This window comes from Dasypus novemcinctus, chromosome 6 (genome assembly GCF_030445035.2).
Source record: "Dasypus novemcinctus isolate mDasNov1 chromosome 6, mDasNov1.1.hap2, whole genome shotgun sequence".
NCBI classification, from domain to species: domain Eukaryota; kingdom Metazoa; phylum Chordata; class Mammalia; order Cingulata; family Dasypodidae; genus Dasypus; species Dasypus novemcinctus.
This window is the reverse complement of record NC_080678.1, coordinates 67,277,643-67,293,148: the sequence shown is the minus strand read 5'-3', so window position 1 is coordinate 67,293,148 and position 15,506 is coordinate 67,277,643. Positions and strand designations below refer to the sequence as shown.

Sequence of the window (15,506 nt, the reverse complement as noted above, 5' to 3'; positions counted from 1 at the left end):
TGTGCCTGTCTATCTTTATACTAACAAATCCTAGATTGTCCCTTCTGTCTTTATCTTCTAGTCCTGGAATCTATGTGACTCTAATCAACTCAGATTCATCAAACAGGAAGCTTCACGATATAAAAAAATTAATGTTCTACACTCTTACTTTAAACTCAAGGTCACTGAGAATTAATTCTATATTTTCCTTTAAAATTTTCTTTTGAATAAGGCATGATTGTTTTTCTTAAGTTGAACAGTGACTACAAGAGTTATACAAAATTGTGTATAATACATATTATACAGACACATTACATCCGTGACAAAATTTACAGCTTATAAATGGAAGGCATGAATGCTTGCTGTTTTACCTGCTATAATAACTTAAGGACTTTGATTCGGTTCAGGAATTATTTTTTATTTTTTTCCTTCTAAAGTTTCCATAAACATAACACAATTACATTTCATAAATCCTTATATTTTGAAGAGTTTTTTTAAAACACAGAAAACAAGATTAATATAACATCCATGTATCTAACACCCAGAATTAAATAAACATTATTTTTTCATTTTGATTTGTGTTAAATTAATGAAATGGAACTTTTTTGTTTACTTTCTTCTTCCCATTTACCTTCCTCCTTCCCCAAAGGCAATTCATCATGAATCTGGTGTGCATCCTTCCTGACAAAGCTTTGCATTAAAAAAAAAAAATATATATATATATATATATATATATATATATATATATATATATATATATAAAGGCTACAATTTAGTATGATTTGCTTTTTTTACTCAAGAACATTCTTTTCCTTTGACTTCTAGTACAAGGGTTTCTTCAGGGTGTATAAGGGAGGCAGAATTGCTGGGGGTAGGGTATCAGCATTTTTAGTGTGATCAAGATGGTTTCTAATTGCTCTGCAAAGTGGTTGCGCCAATTTAGTCAACAATATTAATCTAGGAGCATTTCTCTTCCCTCGCATTCTCACTAGCACTTAATATATATATCCCATTAAATTTAATTCTACGTGTAGTTATTAAAATTTTTCCTTTCAGAAGAAAGGATTTGAGAAGGCTGAACTTGGAAACTCAATACATAAAGGAATTATTAAAGGGAATAGTCATCTATCTTTAAATTTCTATGGCAAGCACACATACTAACCACACTATTTTCTTAATTGCATGGGATATGTACACACACACACACACACGCACAATGCACTGCTTAACCTTATCAACTCCATGGTAACATAATAAAGGTTAAAGTTAGAAGTCTGCAAACTAATAAAAAATGTTTTCTCTTTCCTTCTCTTATATTTGAATAAATAATGATTACTAAAAATGAACTCCAAAAACCAACACACAAAGAAAATGATGTTCATCAGTGAAGGGTGTTACAAATTTATATTTATATAAGATAAATATATAGACCATATATAGAACACCAGTTACATATATATGTAAATACACCCACTTATATGCAAAATAATGCTATATAGCACATATTATATATGTTTCTCTGGGTCCAAACTCTGAACCAACCTTGCTTGGCTGTTTTGGCTTTGGTTTAATACTAATGAAGACATCGAGCTGTTCCATCAACTGAGCAATGAATTGTGGATCTACTTCAATTTCTTCCTTCATATCAAACATCAACACAAGAGGAAGACAACCCTAGAAAATGTCACAACAGGATGTGTAGGAGATAAAAAGTTAATCATTTAAACAATTGGTAATTTAATGTGCCTAAAGATAATGCAGTATTTTACAAATTTAAAGAGTAAACTAAAGTATTAAAGCAAATTATACATGTCTTCAGTTAGAGGGCTGATGTGGGGATAATGTTGAAGAGAAGAAACCAATTTTGGATAATGAAATGTGTGTCCTAAGTTTCAGTTCTTGGCTATGATCTTTTTTACCCACTGTCACCTTAGAAAATTCCTCCATTCTTTGTCAGTTTTGTTAGTGATGTAAGAAAACAGATCATCAAGTAAAGGGCACTGATAGCATGCCCTTGCTCAACAATGTACAGCAGTCACTTCATTCTCCTGAATGAAGTCTCAACATGTATCAACATGTAAAAATCTCCACACTTTGGCTCTGCCTTGCCTGTCCAACCACAAGTCCATATGTCAGCCTCTTCCTCCAGGCTAAGGCAGCTTCTCACCTATCCTTCAGATGGATTTAGTACATTGTTATCTTAACTCATCAAAAGGCTTCTTTACCAAAGCAAGTCTTACCTATCTTCTAATGCAGTTCAAATCTCACCTCTCTTCTGAAACACACCGCCACTACTGCCTCTTCTTTTAACTATCTCAGCTCTGAACACTACAGAGTTCAGCAGTTAGTTTTTAATCTGATGCTTTTTTCTTGGTCCCTAATATATTGAGTATAGAAATCACATCACAAACATTTTCTAATGCATAGTATACTCAGTGCTAGCCCAGTGATTGTTTGATTTTATACATAAATAACAGAAGTTATCCTTTGTGACAGAATGCTGTGAATCCCAGAAAAAAATTTGTTCTTGAACTAATCTATTCCTGTGGGTATGGGGTCCTTTGACTGCATTAAATTCAGGTAAGGGGTCTTTGATTAGATCACTTGATTAGACAGCTTTAGGGCTTTTGATTGGACTATGTCAGTGAAGTATGACTTGCTGTGTCTGATATAAAATGAGAACACACAGGAGGAAAACAGAGAAAGGCAACTCTGCCATTTTGAACTGGTCATGTAAGAGAGAGGACTCCAGTTTTGCCCACAGCTGCAGAAACACAGAGAAGCATCAAGAGGCTCAAGAGGAAAAGGCCCAGGGAGAGATGCTTGATTGCCCACAGTTGAGCTCTAGGAGAAAGCAGCGTGAGACAGGCAAACCCACCACCTTGCCTTGCTACATGACAGGACTCAGAACCTGCTAGCAGCCAACCTTTGGAGATAAAGCATCCCTGATGACGTCTTGATTTGGACATTTTAATGGCTTCAGAACTGTAAACTTTTACCCCAAATAAACCTCCTTTATGAAAACCCATTTCTGGTATTTTTGCATTAGTTGACTTTGGCAAACTAAGACACCCTCCAACATACTAGGATTAAAATGAAGTCACTGTGCTCCTTTCCTCTTGCAGACAAAAGTGATTTTTGTAAGGGTCAGTGCTATTTTTAAAAAAAGGTGATGATATTTAGAACATAAAGCCTTTTAATTTACCCCTCCCTCATTTCTTTCAATAATGTGCAATAATAGTCTAACTGTACATCTATATTTTTGGCATGACTGGTCGAAGTATTAATATGCACTGTATAAAATGCTTTAGAAAGTTTGCTGAACTTAAAAGTAACATTCAAAGAACTTGAAAAGCATAAAAAAATTTATAAAGAGCAATCACAATAATCCTTTGATATGAATACACTATCTAACTGGTAATATATTTAAAATAGCCTGATAAAGCAAGCTTGACTAAAAAAATTATTCACAAGCAAACAACTTTCTGAAAATCGCATATTATAATAATCCTTAATGATTATAACAAGGCCTCATCTGTCAGAGGAATAGAATAACATTACAAACTTGAACTTTTCTGAAAGTTTCTCAAAAACAAATTCTGCAAGTTAATAATAATGAAGGTCATCACACCTGAAGCTCAGTGATTCAAATGTCACTAAAGGTTAAGCAATAAGCAGAAAAACAAAATGGTGCTTTCAATAAGAATATTTGTGGGTCCAACATTATGTCCATCCACTTCATTACTATGTATCAACCTATACACAGGATTTCAAAATGACTATAGAAATGATAGAAGTATTACAAATTATAAATAGAAAGCAGTACTGAATTGTAATATTCATCTGGTTTCTTTTCAATTAGTGACACTCAAATAGGTGGATTAAACAGCATTTTTTAATGGTATCAGAAATTTATGAAGTGTACAACTGTTTCAGGCTACCAAAATTTATGTCTTTGGGGTTTAAATTTAAAAGCTTATTTCAACTTTTCTGTTTAAATAAATTACTTTCTTCATCAAGTGCAAAGAGCAAACTAATACTACATGACATGAAAATGATCATCTTCCATCATGCCACAAAGTATGGGCAATTATTTAATTGTGTTCTATTCTGTGTTTAGTCCAAGTAAAAGAAAATACTCAAGTAAATTACTAATCTCTGTAATGAAATTAAAACTGTTGCGACACTATGAACTGTACTCTTCCAGTTTATTTTGTTATTTCCAGTGTGTTGTAACACACACTGTGCCCAAAGAGGTAAAAATAATTGTATGACTAACTTCAGTAAGCTTACCATGAGATATTGCCTTGCAAGACAGACAGACTCAATGGTGCCCTGGAGGTAGACGGTAGATTTCTTCTGTGGATTACTGGGATCAGGAAAGTGGATCTGAGCACCGGTTCTCTGCATGATATGTTTGATGTTGCTCCCATTTCGACCCATCATGAACAGATGATGTTGAGCTGCAATATCTAGTTGTGTGCTCACAGGAATAGCTGAAGCCAGACTCCCAGCAAGATGCTCTAACAGCATGGCCGTTCCTTCCTAGAAGAAAAGTGTGAGGAAAATAATCCTTTAAAATAACTATCCATCTACATGGAAAGAGTCTACTGCATTTTGAACCATTATGGAAAATACAACACATTTTATAAACCAAAATGTGATATAAGAGAAAACTCTGGAAAACAAATTAGACTAACATCTTTTACAAAACACAATGGGCATGATTTGTATACTTAAGATGTTCAGAATTATCTAAATTTTTTACCTTCACAGCACTAGTGTTATTCTGAGATCCTCGTACTATGACAGTAGCACCATACATTCGGGAACGTTGTTTAAATGATACTGAAATGTTGTACGTTTGTGATATGTGCTGAATAGAGGGGGAATTAGGATCAGGAACCGGCTGAAGAATTCCAGCAATTGGTAGCTCAAACATCAGCACCAAAGGAAGCAGTTCCTAAAATGAAATTATGAGACCCAAAGCACGTATTTAAAGTATTATATGTTTAGAAATGTCTAATTTGTAAATTACCTTTTATTACAGATTGAAACTAGGGTAGAATAGATAAAGTTTCATAAATGAAAGGAACCTTTGGTGAAACCATTTTTCCTCAAGCCTCTTTTATCATTTCAAAATCAAATACATTTTTGAATTAAACTGAGTCCGATAAAATTCAGAACATGTCTAAGAACATCTCTTCAATAGAAAAAAGTTTATAAATAACCTAGAAATTTATTTTTAGTCTGCAATATAAAATTAGATAATGAATGCCAAAGTAGATATTGAAACAACTTTTGAACTATTTCTACTTATTACCTGTATGATTTGGTTATAAAACAATAAATTATGATTTTGTTTTTAAGTCATCTAATGTAAGCATTGTTGACATTTATTTCCAGTATTAAAGTAATAGTTACCCGGATTCTAACTCGGGCAGATTCTACTCCTGCTGGTTGTCCTGCTATAGATACCTGTAGAAGCAAGAAAATACAGAGATAGATTTATTTTAATTGAGCCCACATCTGATTTTGCAGGTATCTACATCCTTGCTACTCAAAGGTCATCCAGGGAAAAATTGCATTGGTGTTATCTGGGAGCTTGTTGAAAATGAAGATTTCAGGCCCCAATACAGACCTGCTTAATCAGAATTTGCATTTTAACCAGAGTGTTAGGTGAGCTGTGTCAGTTCCCGTCCATCACCTCCTGTATTTACATAAAACGCCCCATGAGGCCATCCCACCCCCTTCATAATTACTCTTGTTCACTGCATTTTCCTCCTCTTGTTGAAACTCTTTGCACACCAGTGGAATACCAATATGCAGTGATATGGCTGCACAAGGTTCTCAAAACACTGAAAGGCTTCCAGAATAGTTGGCAAATAATTGCTTGCCCAACAACCACCCCTGCCCATCTCCTGGGACCTCCAAGATCTTCTCATGATTTGTCAACTACAGAATTATATTTGGTATTGGGTAGGGGAGGTAGACGCTCCAGGACATTGATCTGAAGTGAGATGCCAGAGCAACTGTTTATTTTGAATACTGCCATTGCTCTTCATATTACAGCTATCTACCTGGTTCCCAGTGTAGGCATCCCAGTGTCAAAGCTATTCCCTGTAGAGAAAAGACTATCTTATTCATCTTTTTGGCCAACACAGTATTTGTAATTAACTTAGAAGAGAGAAGCCTTCTGAATAATACAAACACCACCATCTGTTCTTCAAGAATTGAAAGTGCTTTCAAGTAGGCAGGTGAGTTGTTTCCAAACAGAAGAACTAGAAAGAAAGGGTATAAACTGGAGAGAGACATAATTCAGTCAGTGCAATGCAGAGGTGAATGGAAGGACTGGCTTCCTTGGGTACCCACCCATTGCCTCTCAGCAAGTAATCTGGGGTAGCCTGGAGGACCACCTATTGGGATGCTACAGGCTGAATCCAAGCAATGGATAGGTGCTCGGAGTAGGCAAAACCTCAGGTCCCTTCCTAAATGACACGCTTTCTGAGCCTTTCTTTAGGGGCTCTCATTTTATGCAGCCATCACATCCTCCTGTCTTCTACCCACCATTTAGGGAACAAGAGGCTAAGGCCCCCCTACAACTGCTTTCCCCTCAACCAAGAGCATCTTCGACCTCCTTACAAGGGTTGTACAATCTATGCTACATGCCATCTCTATGATTTTTTTTTTTGCTCTCATTGCTCAAAAAAAAAAAAAAAAAAATCCTGAAAATCCAGGCTGTAATTCATTCCATAAAAATTCATGTGAAAAGTCAAGTCACCTGGTTGCTCTTTTCTGCTTGGTTATTCCTGTTGGAATCTGGAAAGTGGATGTGGCATCCTGTTTCTTCCATTACTTTTTTAATATTATTGCCACCTTTGCCGATTACATGTGAATGTTCTGTGTGTGAAACATCCATCTTCAAGGTGACCCGATTGCTCTATGTGGAAATAATGCATTATTTCTCAGTGAATGAAAAAGGAAGAAACAACCCAGTGAAACACTTTACCCAAAAGGGTTATCATATTAATAATAATTTTAAAAATCTTACAGATTTCTGAATGAAGACCATCTTAATCTACAAATATTCAATTTCTATCCTTTTTGCTATAAAAAAGGAACTCTCATTTTAAAATAAATATGTCACAAGAAAGAAAAAGATATACTCTTTACCAAGAATGTTTTGGAAAGAAGGCTTTAAATAAAGTCTGCAACATTAGAAATCACTCATTTTCTCTTCAATAGACATTATTCTTGAAACATTTAGTTCAAATAACTAAAAACTGATGAAAACACAATGACATGACTGAAAACGTACATGCTGATAATAGGACTAAGATGATTTAAAAAGAACTAGAAATAATAATAACACTCAAAACTGTAAAATAGGGGAGTGGATATAGCTCAGGTGGTTGGATGCCTGCTTCCCACATACGAGGTCCTGGGTTTGATCCTTGGTACCTCCTAAAACAAAAACAAATGAAAAAAACAATTGTCATTGGGAAGCAGATGTAGCTCAAGTGGTTGAGCACCTGCTTCCCATGTACAAGGTCCTGAGTTCAATCTCTGGTACCTCAAAAAAACAAGAACTATGAAATAAGGAAGCATTTACAAGTGTAGTTTTCACAACTTCTATATTAGCTACATTATTAAAAAGATTTATTATTCTTGTTGGTGAGGAAGAGATCAAAAAGCATAGCTCTCCAGCACTGAAAATGGCTTAAATAAACCAATACAATGTAAAATGCAAAATTCTAAGACATAATGAATAAAATAATTGTGGTCATCTTAGAATCCAGATATCTAATTTTTGGAAATTCAGTGTTATAAAATTGAGAAAACTAACATGAAATCTTTTATAATTCATATAAATAATACTGACATTCTTCAGTCTTTCGAAAGTAAAGTTAAAAGTCAAAATACTAGAGGTAAAAAAATATCAATAATTTTAAAACTTCTGAATTCTTAGATGTTTAAGTTGATACCCATTCATACTTTGATGTTTAAACATAGTTCTTCAGTTTAACCTTTGAAATATAGGAAAAGACACATCCATTTTTTTAGAGAATATAAATCTAAAATATTTGTTAATTACAAGGCATTTTATTCTTAGTTTAAAAAAAACATGAAAGAAAAGAAACTGGAAGAGATTTGAAATCATTCCAATGACATACTGGACAGCATAATATAGTGCATAAGAACCAGACGGCCTGACTTTGAACCCCACCTCCACACTGACTAGTTCTGGGATCCTGATCCATTACTTAAATATCTCTGAGTCAAGTTGGTTATAAGGATTAAATAAATTAATATTTGTAAAATGTAGAGTGCTTAGCAAAGAGCCTGGCACATAATAAGTGCTTTAGAAATGTTTATTAAAGGAAATAAGTTCTCACAAATAAGCGGAAATTTTTACATATTTAATATATAGGCACAGAAGGAAAGTGCTGGCAAGCCAGAGAATGTATGCATGAAAGAGAAAGTGTCAAATTTTGTGACATCACATACTTACTGCTATACAGAAGATCATTCTGGGTATCTACTGGCATCATGAAGGCAAATATGCTAAATCATGTTTAATACTTACCCAGTATTAATCAGGGCCATATCTATTTCTGAAGATGGCAGATAATATAACATGCATACTTAAGTGCATAAACACAAGTACATACATATACACCTACACACATATATATATTGCCGAATGACTCAACATGAGACAATCTATTCAAATTTTAAACAGAACTTTACATCCATTGTACAACCACATGCGCTTATTTTAAAACCCACCATTACTTTATCCTGGTTTTTCTTCTCCAAATCGTTCTTTCATAACAGCATGAAGTAGCCCTTGCAGAGACAAGGTTCTGAGATCTGAGGGTCCTTAATAGTCACTTACTTTTGTGTCTAAGACAGACATGATCATTTCCTTGGCTTCTTTAACATCTTCTTTCTTTCCAGAAACCTTAATATGGGGATCTATAAGAAATAAAAAACAAAGAACTCACATGAAACCCCAAACTCTTTGCTTTTAAGTTAATGTTACAATATAAGAACAGGATGCCATTATTAATTCAATATTTGATTCATTCTAGGGGTGTTAACACTGTCATAGAAACAGGAATATGTAAAATACCAAACTGTGCACTTACCTGTGGCTTTTTTTCCCTTCTGAAAACTAGCTAAACCATTTAACCTTAAGTTGCAAAATAAGTACACCACAAAATTATTTTTTTTAAACATTTAAGGCATCTATAAATTCAATTTATTTGTCCCAGGCCCTGTGCTAAGCGTTTTAGGTATATTAACAAATTTAATCCATACTATGGATCTCTGGAGTAGTTTACAGAGGAAATTAAGGAAAAGAGGTTGGTTGGGTGACTTTCTCCAGAAACTACTCAGAGGATGGTCATTACAATTCAATGTTTTCCAACACTAGATCCATACTTTAAATCATGTGATAACTTTATTTAGAAGATATTCTTACAGGTCAATGTTAATAGAGAAAAAAAATTTTTAAGGAATATTTAGCATTTATTTGAAATGAGTACTGAACTAGTTATATGTACGACATACATTGTCATTACTATTGAGTTTTATAAAGGAAAGCATTCATTCATCCAGCAAATATTTTCTGAACATCTGTTATGTACCAGACATTGTTCTAGTTGCTGGAGATACAACAGTGATGAAGAGACAAGGTAGCTAATATATTAGAATATATATGTTATGAAAAGAAGAATAAAAGCAAAATAAAGGAGTATCAGGGGTAGGAGTGGCAGGAAGAGGGAAAGGCAAGGCGCTGTTGAACCGGAGGTGAGGGAGTTGGCGAGCTGGAATCTTCCAGGCAGAGGAGACATCAGACCTGAGGCCTAGTGTGGTGATATGTCTCTCCAATTCTTTAGTCAGGTTTCAGGTTGCCCCAGAAATCTAGGTATTCTTTCTCCATATAGGTCAGCCCGATACAGGCGAAGACCATTCTGGGTATGCAGAAAGTTCTACACCCATTAGCTTTAGTGATAAAGCTGAACAGAAATTACTATTATGATCATTAATTACCTTAACATTTATGGAATGCCTACAATGTATTAAGTTCTCCAAGTCCTTTATATACTGTACTACACCTCCCACGACAGTCAGCAAATATTTACTGAGCACCCTTCACAATTAAGCAGTTCTGCCTCAGTCCTCTTCACTCTTCTAACTCTTCAGTTCCCACAAGGAATCTGGATCACCTGGTGGGAGTAGTCTCTAAACCAAGTATTTCCACCTGACACTGTGATTGCTTCATCCAGAAATCCAGTGAAAAAGCAATGTCATGGTAAGCACATCACATATATTCTTAACTTGTAATTGGGCAATAAGAAAAAAGGGCGGGGTGGGGTGGGTGGGGTGTGGGGTGGGGTGTGGGGTGGGGTGGGTGGAGAAGGAAACTTTTGGACCTAGATGGTGAAACCAGTTAGCAGCAGTGCAGGGAGCTTCAGAGATGAGGAATGCTCTGGCCTCCTGGGGAGACATTCCAGCAGCTGTGCTCAACTGGAGTCCTGCCACCACCCCCGCCCCCAGGCCCGCCCCCAGGCCCACCCCCAGGCCCCCACTGAGTCTCCTGGTGGCTGCTCCTGGCTTTAGGCATTCTCTTGTTTGTTGTGTGTGTGCATGGGCGCCTGCTGTTTTTTGTGGGGTTTTTTCTTTGTTTGGTTTGGTTTTTAATTAATTTTTTTTAATTTTTAAAGAAGATTTAGATTATGTAAATGTTACATTAAAAATATAAGGGATTCCCATGTGACCCACCCCTCCTCCTCCCTTTAGGCATTCTCTTTATCTCTGTTCTTTAATTCCTTCTGACACTGCCTTGTCTCTAGGGACACTATGAAAATCAAAGCCCTTAAGATTAGTTGAAACTTTCTGAAATGTTTAAGAATCAGGTTTATTATAAGGTGAGGGGCCTAAAAGCAGGGCCAAAGGGATTTCCAGCCACAAGGAGGGCAAGCATCAGGGAATCACATCACTCTCATATCCCTTGTCCCCCAATGTTTCCTAACAAGGACCATCTTTTCTGTGGAATACTCTAGCTAACTTGTGCCACAATTATGGAAACAGACGATTTTCACAATAATTATTATAGTCATTGTAACTTCCCTATATTTACATAAAGACTATCTATATTCAAAATTTCAGTCTCAACTGTCCTCCACTGTTTTGATTTACTGATGTTACTATTAAAAATATCCCTCCTATTAAAAATATTAGAAACCAGTACTTTTCAAACCATGTCTGCTCATAAGACTCATTTGCAGCATTTATTAAAATACAGGTTCCTAGGCCTAATAGGCTCAGGAATCAGCATTTTATAGGTTTTCCCAGTGATTCTTAAATCAAGTACAGAGAACAACAGATTAAACCACATATAATTTTAGTTGTAGTCTCTTATTTATCAGTCCAATATATATATGCCATAAAATACTTCTACAGAATAAAAATGTATTTTTCTAATAAAATAAACTAACAGCAGGTATGGAGTAATAGGATAATCTTAAAGTATACTATTTTAGAGGTTGAATAATCGCATTAAAATTCCTAAGCATCTGTAGAAGGACAGGAAACCTTAGATCCAATTTAGCAAAACTCTTGGTTTTCCAATATTATTTGCATCAACAGAATAAAAGCAAAAGACGTGATGGAAAATATACTTTATTTTAAAGTGAAAGAGCACCATCTAGTGACCAAAATTATAAATTATCAATGGCCATAAGTAGACAAGCGCATGTGCACGCACATGCAAAAACACACAAACGTGTAACATGAAATTGTTTCCAGGACCCAAATCAGTGCCTGTTTGGAAAATGTTTTTTATTTTAGAAATCAAGTCTCATAAGGACAAAGAAAAACAAAAGTACAAAATCTAGTTTAGATTGCTACAATAGCTTACTAGCATTGTAGCACTGTATTTTTCATTCTTTCTTTCGTCCTTGCTTAAACAAGTTGTGTACTCTTATTCCGAGTTGAACTTAACTTACGCATTTTAAGTCCTGAAATATAATTATCTGTTCTCAATGAGGGTTATCATTTATAGTTCAATATTGTCCATGAAATACCATAAGGAACGAGGTTTTATCCACACCCATTTTAAAATACTTGACAGATAAAAGTCAATGTAATTACCAAAAACATAAAGAAAAGATTAGTTATGAAAAGTCCTGGAGGATGACAGAGAAACCCTCCTCTAATTAATTGCTTTAAAAGGCAATGCCAATTTGGACATGCAAACTCTTGAGGTATTTGCTCTAAATATATGCATACATATAATATTCATTACTTTATGATAAACCCTAAGGTTCCCTTAAGATAGGCCTCTATCTTACTTGGTTTTGTAATAATCACAATGCCAAAAGAGTGTTAGATATTCAATAAGCCATTGCTGAATGAACTGACAGCTCCCACGTGTTACCAAATAGTGACAGAAGTCAGAAGGAAGAGTCTAAACCTCATATCCAGGGTGCCCATATGGCCTGCACTCCCCCAAATAGTTCTGACTTCAAATATACTGATCTCAGAACCTCTATAAAAATATGGAGATCTTTCAAACAAATATTCATCCAGATTTTTGGTTTTTAGATTCTTGCATCACCCATCAGCTCACATCGCTCTGCTGTCAACCATGGAAGAAAAGACGATCAGGTAGTAATTCAACCTTCACTAAGTAATGCAAAGCTGTCAGAACATGGGTAAGATATGGGATTTTATACGTGTATACTACAAAAGAGAAATGAAAAATAGATTTTTTAAAAAGCTGAACCTTTGAACATAAATGTTCTTATGACTTCCATATGGAAATCCATAAGGACTTACTTGATAAGGCAACAATTGTTTTCATTTATAGAACACCTGCTGAAAACCATATTTTCAATAAATGTGTTTTAAAAGAGCTTGGACACGCATATGAATGTAAGTGAAGTTCATATGCATGTCCAAACTCTCCTTAAAAGATTATCTCTTTGTACTCTGGTTTTTACGTTCTGGTTTTCCATCCCGGAAACACTAGTGGGTAATTTTACTGCCATTTCCTCCCTTCCTCAAACCTAAACCTCCTTTCTACTCCATACCTACTCCACAGCAAAATCTGTAGTAAATACTCCCTCCAGCAATTTCACTTTATGATGAGAGATGATGAATTTAAGCCATAAATCTTTCGCCAAGAATCTGTGTGTAGGTACTTCTCTGTCCCCATGACTGTTCCTCCCACTCATAAAACCTCAGAATAAAAGATATCATATTAATGCTACACCTTGTTTATGGGGGGTGTGGAGATTTAAATCATGACTTGAAATCAGGATAGCTTCGGTATATTTTATGCAATATAAACAAACAAAAGTGTCAATCCAGCCTTAAGTCCATAAGGAAAACACCCATGGACAGAGCTCACCATTTGCACCATCTGAGTTCTTTTTACTTTTGTGTCATATTGATTTTCTTCCTAAAAAGTATTAGTCTCTGAACTGTCTAACCAAGGGGACATTAACTTGGGTCTGGGTCTTTACCCACCAATTTCAGAGCTGGTCAGACTGAGGGGTATCTCCAACTACTTCTGAAATCTCACGCAGTCTCTGGGAAATATATCAACAATTTGGCAACTGGTTCCAAAGCGGTAAAGAACAAATTGTTGATATAAGGACACTGTGGCCCAACACTTAGGATTTTGTCAAAAGCCACTATAGTGTGGCAGTTTGAGGTTTTTTGTGAATCCCAGAAAAAAGTCTTGTTCTTAGAACGAATCCATTCCTGTGAGTATAGGACTTGTAGACTGCATTTGATTCCATTAAGGGAACTTTGATTAGATTACATTTGATTAGATCATTTTAGGGCCTTTGACTGCACTTAGTCAGTGAAGCAGACTTGCCATCTTGCCGGAATCTTATATAAACTGAGAACTGAAAGCAGAAATGCATAGAGAAAGACAGCCACCATTTTTACCTTGCCATGTTAGAGCGGTAGCAGGATCTCCTACAGCCACAGAAAGACAGAGAAACCTTAAGAAGCTGAGAGAGGCCAGGGGCTGGAATAAGCAGAGCAGAGAGGCACAGAAAGAGACCCTAGAGCTGGGGTTCTTAACAAGGGGTTGGTGAGCTTGAATTGAAATTCAAAAAACATTATTCTCATGCAGGTATGATATATTTATTAAATAATACACAGTATAGTGTGGACTTTAGTAAGGGGTCCCTGGTTTGGACCTGACTGGCAAAGGGGTCCAAGGAACAAAAAAGGTTAAGAACTCCTCCCCTAGAGATGCTAGGCCCACACTGCAGCTTAAGGCTGAAAAGACAGTGCCCTGCCATATGCTTGATGGCCCAAAGCTGAGCTCAGGGAAATACAGTAAGCTGGAGGAGAAGGCAGGGAGAGATCGGAGAGCCACCATTTTGTCTACCCACATGGCAAGAGTCCAGGATTTCCTGCAGCTGACCTTAGTGAGACAGTATCTTGGATGATGCCTTGATTTGGACATTTTTACAGTCTTGGAACTGTAAGCTTTTACCTGAACAAATTCCTATTATAAAAGGCATCCCATTTCTGGTATTTTGTTCTCAGCAGCTTCAGCAAACTAAAACACTCATCAAACATCAGAAAAGGACTAGATAGCTCAAGGCCATTGGCTGACTTGGAATCACATAAGGAAAGGCTAGGAAAAGCCAAGAGATTATTACACAGTATATTAACATTTAATGATGTTGACTCTGCCACTAGCTACAGATTCTCTCCCTCATGTTGTGGTGAAAATAAGGGGGCTCCAAAATCATAATGATAAATTCCATATCCCAATTTGGCCATAAATAAGTTCTGTCACCTTGGAAAAGTTACTTAACTTCTGGAGTATAGTTTCTTTTCTGAAAAATGAGGGAGTTTGGTAAAATTATTGCTATACATTCTCATAAACCTAAATTCCTTTGGTGTAAAACATTACTACAAGGTTCCTAATTCATAGTTACCTAACCTGATTAACAACTTTACTTTCTAATTTTTTGCTATCTCATGATAAGAAGCTCACCAAAAGTGGCATAATCTAAAATGTTTCCAAGAACCTTAAGCTGTGGGAGGTAAACACAGGTGACTGAAATAGCCATCTGTTTCTGTGGGGAAGAAAAGTAGCCTCTAATATTTGGTGACAGATCCACAACTGGCTTCAGAGATTGCCCGCTTGGCCTTTGCTTTTGTTTTGCATGCTCTAAGAATGTGCAATTTCATATCAAAGTAGATGAAATGCAACATTCACCCCACTGGCATTTCCTGAATAATGTGCTTTTATGCAAGAAACAAATGTGCTGACAGCCCCATATGGAGATGGGATTTGACTTCAAAACCTATTTTGAGTCATGCTACAGTCCAAGATTAGATGCCATCCAATATGTCTACTATTTTGAGCAGTTCCCCTTTAGTCTGACAAGTTACTTTCATTATTAGCAAGAGTGATTTCAACTCAGTCAACAGGCAACTGCCGATTTTTTCCTGTGAAACACAAGTTTTCCTCTGTTTTT

General features: G+C 35.9%; 1 protein-coding gene across 1 annotated transcript in view; it reads right to left on the bottom strand.

Annotated features, from left to right (window-relative positions):
- Positions 1-15,506, bottom strand: part of BICC1 (BicC family RNA binding protein 1) — a 317,919-nt gene that overhangs the window by 37,041 nt on the left and 265,372 nt on the right. Inside the window, exons 4-9 of the mRNA XM_004473203.4 lie at positions 8,879-8,958; positions 6,761-6,919; positions 5,404-5,457; positions 4,748-4,942; positions 4,273-4,524; positions 1,522-1,653 (exon numbers count right to left, since the gene is read on the bottom strand). Coding sequence (XP_004473260.2) covers positions 1,522-1,653; positions 4,273-4,524; positions 4,748-4,942; positions 5,404-5,457; positions 6,761-6,919; positions 8,879-8,958 — 872 coding nt within the window. The remainder of the gene's footprint in view (positions 1-1,521; positions 1,654-4,272; positions 4,525-4,747; positions 4,943-5,403; positions 5,458-6,760; positions 6,920-8,878; positions 8,959-15,506) is intronic.